The following is an 8,999-nucleotide window of genomic DNA, read 5'->3' as shown; positions in this document are numbered from 1 at the left end:
GGGGCGATGTGGTCAGGGTGAGGGAGAGGGCTGGGAAACTGGTCTCAGCACTGCCCAGATGAAGAGGAGGCAGAGAGGAGTCAGAGGAAGGGGGGAAAGGGGCGGAGTAGCTCCCTGTGTCCTCTGTGACACTCGCCTCCCCTGTGGACATCTCCGACTCTGACGTCTGTACAGACAGCTGCTTCTGCAGTCCGAACTGCTGCTGTTTCTGCGGCGTGTCCATGGCTTTCACAACCTCGTGTTGTTTTTGTGAGAGAATCTGCTGTTGTGCCAGCTCAGCGTGGATTTGAGGTTGTTGTGGGAACTGCTGTTGTGATGCCGGCGTGATGTTGAGTTGAAGAAACTGTTGACTTAATGACGGAGGCAGAGGTGCGCCCTGATCTGGATTAGGAGGCGCAGCACTCATGAACTGCTGCTGCATCCTTTGTTGTTGCTGTAGCTGCATGCTCTGTTGTTGTGTCACCACAGGAGCAGGTGGCGCCACCACATGCTGCGTTAACTGTACCTGTGGCTGTTGCTGCGACTGTGGGACACATTGCACCGTTTGCTGTTGAAGATGTGTCTGTTGGACCGCGTGCACTGGTTGCAGGTGGAGCTGCTGTAGTTGTTTCTGCATCAGTTGCTGCTGTTGTTCTCCATGCTGCAGGTGACTTTGTTGGACTTGCTGTGGTTGTTGTTGGGGGGTCTGCTGCTGCACTGGAGTCGCCTGCAGCTGTGGTTGTTGTTGTTGTGGTTGTGGTTGAGAATGTGGATGCTGCATGCCGCCTTGGCTCACTGGTGGGAAGTCCACTCCAGAAGCAGGAAGAAGAGAAGAGGAGGAGGAGGAGTGGTCCACTGCAGAGACATACGACTTGGGAATTACCTCAGTACTTTCTATAGTTTGACTCACTGTGGCGCCACTAGTGTTAGGAGGAGTAAAGGTATCATGGAGAACAGTGTTGACTGTGGGGGACACAAGATTAGCAGCACAAGTGGGAAGGTTAGCAACATCAGGCATAGCTAAGGATGAGGGAGCGCTGGAATTCTGCTCGGGAGAAGCAGCGGGGGAGACGGTCTGTTCAAGGCCTCCTAAAGCAGACAGAGGGACAGAGGCATCGAGAGTGGAGGCTGGTGCGGAGATGCTTTCAGGGCCAGTGGTGAGGGCAGTTGTTACTGGGGTGGCTGAGCTGGTAGAAGCTGCAGGGGCGGTAGAGAAAAGAGGAGGACAGGAGCAGGAAGCCAACCCAGTCAAGGAGTCCAGACTTAGGGAGCCTTCACATTCTGTAGCCCCAAAGAGTGACAAAAGGTTAGTTTTTGTTACGTCTGCCAACCAGTGATGGAAACGGCCTTGGTGGAACTTACCTTTCTTTAACATTGAAGACTCAGGAAGCCTCGTTTCAGACGTTGGCAGAGCTGTGGCTGCTCCCTGGTTGGACAGAGAGTCTCTGTGGCGAATGGTCTGGTTGATGAAAAATCTCCAGCGTCCCACTGGAGAGGAATGGGGAGCAGAGTCTGTGGAGAAAACACAAGACCATTTATTGTAGTAAAGCAGCTTCAAGTCACACATTTATACAAACATAGACCCCAAATGTACCTGCTGAGCTTGTAGGTGTGCTCACATTTAGCTGGTCAGTTGACCCGGACTATGAGAAAAACAAAAAAAAAACAAAAAAACATTTTCTTATTTTTTATTGTAGTATGAAAATAAAAATATACAACAGAGGAAGTAGAAGGGAATTAAACACATACTTGAATGTGCATTTGAAGAACCTCCTGGGATTTCTTCACTATTGTTCTAAGCTCTTCTATAAACTTCTCCTTCTCCACATCAAGGACAAAGTCTTCTTCCACCTACACACACAACGTAGTCATAAAGAATCTGGACGGAGAATTTTGAACGTAGTCAGAGCAGAGCAGTGTAGGACACGAGGAGTTTACCATGTAGTCTGCGATGTCCTCCACAGCATCTCCTTCGATGTCAAACTTAAATGTCACCATCTTGTTACTGTGTGTTTCTAGTTGGCATTCCACCATGTTGTCCCCACTGCTGGACACCTGCAGAAGACAGAAAACAGACAAACAGTGTGGACCTAATCTCCAGAGAACTGATGAAGACAAATGTGAGAAATGTAAATGATTACCTGGAGCATGCTGAGCTGGAATTGATGTGAAACTTTGTCATGTCTCTGGGAGGAAGATCTTCTTTGGCTTTTTAATTTTTCTAATTTGTCATTGGCCAAAGCTGGGAGGATTTCTTCACCACTGGCTGTAGCAGGCCTTTGGGTAGAAACAGGACATGATTTGTTAAATAAAAATAAAAAATAAATGAAAAACACTGAGTCTATATTGGTTTAAATTTCATCAAACATTTCATTATCTTTCAAAAAAGATAATGGTACAGATACAGCCTGCTTCATGTATTATGCTAAAGAATGAATTTATTGTATTGTTTATTAATTGTTTTGCCCAGCCCACAAGACTGTGTTTTAACCCCCCCGGTGGATCTGTAATTTGAAAATATTAAAGTAATAATTCAAAACGTACCCTGTAGAAGAATGAGGTTCTGCACTTGAAAGGTTGGGAACATCCTGGGGGAGAATCAAGAACAATTTGAAAAAGTGCACAAGTAAGGCTTGTATTAAGGCTGCAATTCATCAACTAATCTGGTGCAAATAAAGATGTTAATTTCAATCAAGAGGAAATCAAAAGAAAGTTCAATTAATTAGACCAACAAAGCACATCATTAGCATTTATAAGAGCTTAAACATTGCAATGTCTTCTATTCTTCCTGTACCTGAGCATTGCCCAGCAGGGAAAGGTCACAGTCTTGCAGCGAGGCTTGGGGTGGTTGGGGAGCATTAGAGTCAAGCATTTGTGGAGTAGCGACAGGCGGAGGAGAGGTGGGGATAAAGTCGGCCGGCCTCGGTTTGGTTACCTGAGCCGCTGGTGGAGATGTGGGCAGCTCTGGAGCGGGGGCAGCAGCAGGATGAATAGATGGGAGCGAGGAGGTATGAGAAGGGCTGAGGGGCGTTTGTTGTGCAGGAAAGACAGAGCAGGGCAGAACAGACTGTGTTTGTGTGAATGTTTGTGCTTGGACATGGCCCATGTTGGGGTACGTGTGAGGTGGTAGCATTTGGTTGTACTGATGATGTGGCGATTGAGCGATGGCCGCGGCCAGGTGACCATGCAGTGGAACTGGGCTGTTCTCTGCCAAAATATTGGAAAAGGTTTGTGCAGGTGGTTTGGTTAAGTGAAGATGCTGAGTCTCATCCAGAGGAATAAAAACCTGCTGCATCGGAGCTGGCGGCTGAAAGGGTGCTGCAGATGGCTGTGTCAGTATCTGAGCCTGGGCAGCAGAAGCAGCTGGCAGCTGATGTACTGGAGGAACGTTGTGCAGCTGTTGTTGGTATTGCTCGGTGGTTTGAGTCAGAGCAGCCTGTGAGAGGGGCTGAAGGAGAGACGGATCACTGGTACATCCCAGAGGATTTTGCTGAGTCCGAACAGCTTGGTTCGGAATATGCGCTTGTCCAGCTGGTTGCACATGATGAAGAGTGGCAGCGAAGTTTGCAGGGTCAACTGCAGAATCTAAACCATCTGTAGTTGTGGCAGCACCGACAGAGCGAGGTGAGAGGATTACCTGCTTATGCGTCAGTACTGCCTGCTGTAGCTGTTGTGCAACGTGATTTATATCCTGCTGTACCACTGGCACGGCTTGGTGGGTTAGTTGAGTGCCATAGTGAGGGGTCAAGGGGCCAGTGGCACCCTGAGCATGTACAAGGTCTTGGGTTTCCTGCCGGAGCTGCGGCTGCATGAGCCCTGTCATTTGAGCGTTTTGCTGAGAGGGAGGCTGGTGTTGGACCTGACAACAGGGGATAGAGGCCGAGGCAGCTGCAGGCTGGGCCGCAGGTTGGCTTTGTCTGCCCATCATGTCAACAAGTAGGCTCTGGTCATGTGGTTGATGCGGCTGGGTAGTTGTTTTTTGTAAGGATGAGGTCTGGATTGCTGCCAGGACAGCACCCTGGCTCTGGGTGGGCAGGACATGTCCTTGATAACAACTATGCAAATTCATTTGCTGGATCTGATTGGTTTTACTCTGTCCCTGGATCATGGCACAAGCCTCCGTCACTGTCTGAGCCACTTGGTCTGTGGACTGCAACCCAAAACGAACTCGGTCCAGAGGCTGGGCAGTCACTGGAGCCGGAGCCTGAGAGACAGATGCCCGCTGCTGAATTACCTCAGAGCCAACAGCAGCTCCAGGTGGAATGTGAGGCTCCATGACAGAGGTACGGTGCTGCGGCTGGGTAATGAATGCTTTCTGCTGCTGGATCAATAAAGCTTGCTGTTGTTGTTGTTCCATCACCTGCTGTGTGAGAGGAGTGTGAGGCGTAAATTGACCGAGGGACATTTGGGAGATGCACACTTGCTGTAAATCAGCTGCTAGATGCTGCATTTGATGTTCACTGTTACTTGGTGGAAAATGGCCAGTATCTTGTCTTTGACTCTGCTGGAGTTGAATAATGGCTGCCGCCTGCTGTTGCTGTAGTAAAGCTTGCTGCTGTTGCTCTTGTTGCTGCTTCATTTTGGCCTGTTGCTCCTGCTGCTGCTGCTGTAGCTGAGCCTGTTGTTGTAGCTGCTGCTGCTGTAAAACTGCATTCATTTGCAGCTGCTGTTGCATCAGCGCTTGTTGCTGCTGCTGCTGTAGTTCCAATTGTCGAAGTAACGCTTGTTGCTGCTGCAGTTGCTGTTCCTGGTGTGGTTGCTGCTGTAACTTCGTGTTCTGTTGCTGTTGTCCACATGGCTGCTGCCTCTCTGGTTCCTTCTGTGCTGCAGCCTGGACAATCTGCTGATATAGTTGACTCTGCTCCTTTAGCTGCGGCGGAGGCTGATGTTGATGCTGTAGAAGTGTTTGTTGTTGTTGTTGTTGTTGTAGAAGGTGAAGCTGCTGATCCAGGTGTTGCTGGGCGTACAGCTGATGTTCCTCGTACGGTAACGACTGTTGATGCTGCTGTAGTAACAGGGTTTGCTGTTGTTGAAGCTGTTGCGGTTGTACTGTGGTCTGATCCACTACTGGCAGCTGCCTGTAGTTCTGTTGTTGGTCTTCTGGCTGTGGTAATGATAGCTGATCCATACCTGTTTGCGTAGGCAACACCTGCTGGTGAAGAACAGGTGGAACAGGCTGCTGGACGAAGACCTGCTGCGGAGGCTCTTGTAGATTCTTCTGGAGCTGCTGATTTTCTGTTGGCGGCAGGTTGGCACCAACCTTCTGCTGTGTGAGCACGGTGGCCTGAGGCACTATCTGCTGCTGCAGTTGCTGAAGGGTGGAGGCGTTGAGGTCCAGCCCTGTCTGTTGTTGTTGTTGGACAATAGTCTGCTGAGGGATCATGACAGGCTGTGTTTGCTGGGGTACTGCAGGGGTAATGTCAGTAGACTGCATGGGTGTGGCAATGGGTTGGGTCTGTTGAACGGGGAGTGTGATGGTCCCCGCCGCTCCAGCAGGATCCACTGGCAAGGATGCAGTGTGAACATTAATGGGTGCTTGGGGGGACGCGGGGGGTAAGCATGACTGTGAGGAAGGCATGGACCCTTGGAGGGTGGCTGTTTGAAATGTATCTAATTGAAATGTTTGTTGCTGCTCAGTGACAGTGACAGAATGAAGGTTGGTGTTGGACAGGAGGGGAGAAGAGAATAGTAGAAAACAGGTAAGAATAAGCTTTAGCATTTAGCATTTATTATCAGCACATTTAAAACACAGTGCCTCAGAGCTGGAATCTTGGATCACCACAGGTCAAGTTAGGAAAAAAATAAAAAAATCCTTATTATCCTTTAAGCAAAAACATATAAATACTAACATATCTAATGATTCAGTTTAATTTCCCAGCCTTCATAAACACATAGTTCCCCTCAGTCTCAGATGATTGTCAGTATTATTAACAGCCACGTTAATATTTATTTAAAGCAAAGGAACCCCAGAAATGTTAAAGCTGTACCACCTCGACTTTACGTTTTATTGTTTAGGTTAAGGTTAAAATCATGACAACTTTATCTGGAAAATATGGTTGAGGTACACTTGGTGATACCTGTGAAACCATGGTACTGGGTGCCAGAAATGTCTGACCGACAGGCCCCCCTCCGCCCTGTCCTGTTGGTATGCCGGGTATACTGACACTTTGACCAGGAGGCACGTTTGGAACACTGCCACTCTCACCAGAAGGAAACATCTGAGGATGATTCACAACATTAAAAGTGTCAAACATTTATCACTCAATCAGTTTAGAATAATGTTATAAAGGGGGTGAGTACAGTTAACGTACAGGTGTCATGGATGGGAGAGCAGTTTGGGATTGACTGAATGACTCCCCTCCTTGTGTGTACACCAAGCTCTGTCCACTTGTACATGACTCACAGCTGGTCGAGCCAATGCTCTCACCTGCAAAGCAAATTTTAGTTAAATTATTGGAGTGTGTGTAAAAAAAAACTATGTCAGTCATACAGTACTACTTTTTTACAGGCACAACATCTGCTGTACCTGGCAGACTGAGGGTTGTCCCTCTGAGGATGTCCTGCTGTCTGACATACTGGTCTACTTCAGGCAGCTCCTCAGTCTCTCGTCCTCCAACTGCCTGTACACCGGCCCCCGGCCCCTGGGACGAGGGGCAGGAGGCCTGAGAAAACGTGTGTGACGTGAGAGTGGAGTCTCGCCTTTCTTCAAAGACCTGGTGCTGCTGAAGGAGCTGCAGATGCCGGCGCTCACGTGACTTTTTGATCAGACTGACACGGTCTCGGATAGACTTTCCCACCACCTTGGCATCACTTTCGTGGAAGAAACCTGACTTGACCTGTGGTTAGGGACAGAGATGTAGCTAATTAATGAGCGTAGAGTTAACGCTAACCCTACATTTATCCACTAAGTCTATTTCAGACGTGAACTGTCCTCGTGTCTCACCATCTCCAGGGCCACCTCCTCAGCACTATCATTCTCCAGGTCATAGCTAAACTCAATGGCCTCATTGTCCTTGTGCTTTCCTTTCAGCTTCTTCGGCTCTTCCACCCAAATCCTGAGAGCCAAACAGTCCTCAGTGCCCGTGTCCTCCTCCGCCAACTCCACTCGAACTCCGGTGTCTTCACCGAAGAAGGCATGGTTCAGAAGGTCTTTGATGGACAGCCTGTCATGGAACAATGAAATACCTGTTATAACTGATTTTAAACTCTATATTTTAAATATAACATATTTAAAATAGTTGTTTACCTCTGGCTCTTGTTCTGGCGAATGCAGCCTTCGATTATCTCTTTAATCTCGGGGTCATTTACTTTATCAAAACTGGCTGGTTTTTTACCCTGCAGAAAAGAAGTAATATAAAATAAAGCGTATTACTCTTGCCAATTTCCACATGTGGAAAAATAGTTTCCATAGTATTTTAAACAGAGAGAACTTCTCTTGACATCATTGACACTGATTTGTTGAATTTCGATCAATGTACTTAGAAAAAGCCACTCACACTTGTGACTTTGCGAATCACTGATATGTTGAATTTCGATCAAAGCCACTCACACTTGTGACTTTGCGATAGATCTGAGCTGCGTTTTGACACTCGGAGTAGGGATATTCTGATGTAGCCATCTCCAGCATGCACATGCCAAAGGCGTACACATCCACAGACTCGTCGTAGTGCTCTTCATACATCTCTGGAGCCATGAACTCTGGAGTTCCTGTTAAGAGCAGAAAATGGTTCTAGTTAAAAAAAATCTGTACTTTGGAGATCCTGTAAATGGAACTCAATCTTGCCGCTGAATGCTACAGTAATTATCTACTACATGCTATATGGCTCAGCTACATACAGCTTACCAAGTAACAGTATCCACAGACTGAAGCAGTAAAGGTCTTTAATAAGAATCTTCTCCTCTTGCTTCCTGAGTTAAACATTAAAGAACTAAATGGTACGCCTGGTGCACTCCTCAAGTTGGCTCACTGGTTCCTGTTTACATTAAGTGCTACCCACATGGAATTCAGAGTAACTTACACCGCTCTCTCAGGAGCGCCAGGCTCTCTGTTAAAACCTCAACTCTGCTGAATGCAGAAAAAAGGTATATTTATAGTCAGAGAGCTGCTGATATCGCTCCTTCTAAAACCGGCCTCAAGGGGGAGTTGATCGATTCTTTCTGGGCCCACCTATGACACTCTTGGCAAAGGAAGTCCTCATCAGTGTGGCCAGTCCCAGGTCGCCAATTTTGACTGATCCCGTGGGGCCCGTGATGAAGATGTTGTCACATTTGAGGTCCCGATGGACGATTGGAGGAGTCCTGGTGTGAAGGAAGTGAAGACCCTTCAGGATCTGTCTACACCAGCTCCTCAGAACCTTGGGTTTCATCACTTTGAAGCGTTTCAGGTAGCTGTGCAGGAAAAGAAAATATAAATGGAATAAGAAGAATTAAAATAATGATTAGTCCCTTTGTGGAGAGGCTTCAGTATAGTAACTTTAGATTAAATTATGTACATGCGAAAAAAAAATACTTAAAGCTATAAAAGACAGAGTACAAACTAGACAGGTGTCCGGTGTTGGAGAGGCTGTGCTCACGTTTTGAGTGTTCCTGACGTCATAAGTTCAGTGACCAGAACAATGCACTTCTTGCCCCGAAGCACGGACTCCCAGGAATCATAGAAGCGAACGATGTTAGGGTGCTGAAGCCCTTTAAGCATTTCCGCCTCCTCCTTGAAGCGCTGCTGCTCTGCCTTTGTGAGTTTGCGGTCCTGTGGGTGAGAGTAGGAAACCAGAATTAATGGGAAATCTTCCAAATTACAGAATAGCAATACACCTCTCCAAATGATGCTGTTCAGAGCCCCCCCAAAAAACCTCCTAAGGCTACCTGATGGTGCAAACCCCTGATGGTATCGGCTGCCACTAGATGGTACTAGCTGCATACAGTTACAGTGATACTAAGACAACACCCAAGCTTTAGCCTAATAAAACACATTTTACCGCATCTGCCAGACTTCCCACTGCACAGCAGACAGAACTGTCACA

The 8,999-nt window shown here is 47.5% G+C and overlaps 1 protein-coding gene across 1 annotated transcript in view; it reads right to left on the bottom strand.

The window, feature by feature from the left end:
* Positions 1 to 8,999, bottom strand: part of wnk3 (WNK lysine deficient protein kinase 3) — a 34,730-nt gene that overhangs the window by 8,422 nt on the left and 17,309 nt on the right. Inside the window, exons 3-18 of the mRNA XM_025059113.1 lie at positions 8,553 to 8,725; positions 8,147 to 8,367; positions 7,529 to 7,686; positions 7,226 to 7,314; positions 6,923 to 7,142; positions 6,506 to 6,815; positions 6,291 to 6,406; positions 6,057 to 6,197; positions 2,774 to 5,608; positions 2,524 to 2,567; positions 2,121 to 2,256; positions 1,918 to 2,034; positions 1,729 to 1,830; positions 1,574 to 1,622; positions 1,342 to 1,491; positions 6 to 1,260 (exon numbers count right to left, since the gene is read on the bottom strand). Of these exons, the coding sequence (XP_024914881.1) occupies positions 6 to 1,260; positions 1,342 to 1,491; positions 1,574 to 1,622; positions 1,729 to 1,830; positions 1,918 to 2,034; positions 2,121 to 2,256; positions 2,524 to 2,567; positions 2,774 to 5,608; positions 6,057 to 6,197; positions 6,291 to 6,406; positions 6,506 to 6,815; positions 6,923 to 7,142; positions 7,226 to 7,314; positions 7,529 to 7,686; positions 8,147 to 8,367; positions 8,553 to 8,725 (6,116 nt within the window). The remainder of the gene's footprint in view (positions 1 to 5; positions 1,261 to 1,341; positions 1,492 to 1,573; positions 1,623 to 1,728; positions 1,831 to 1,917; positions 2,035 to 2,120; positions 2,257 to 2,523; positions 2,568 to 2,773; positions 5,609 to 6,056; positions 6,198 to 6,290; positions 6,407 to 6,505; positions 6,816 to 6,922; positions 7,143 to 7,225; positions 7,315 to 7,528; positions 7,687 to 8,146; positions 8,368 to 8,552; positions 8,726 to 8,999) is intronic.

Source organism: Cynoglossus semilaevis, chromosome 10 (assembly GCF_000523025.1).
Source record: "Cynoglossus semilaevis isolate Cse_v1.0 chromosome 10, Cse_v1.0, whole genome shotgun sequence".
NCBI lineage: Eukaryota > Metazoa > Chordata > Actinopteri > Pleuronectiformes > Cynoglossidae > Cynoglossus > Cynoglossus semilaevis.
Note: the sequence above shows the minus strand (reverse complement) of the source record. Positions and strands in the feature narration are given on the sequence as shown.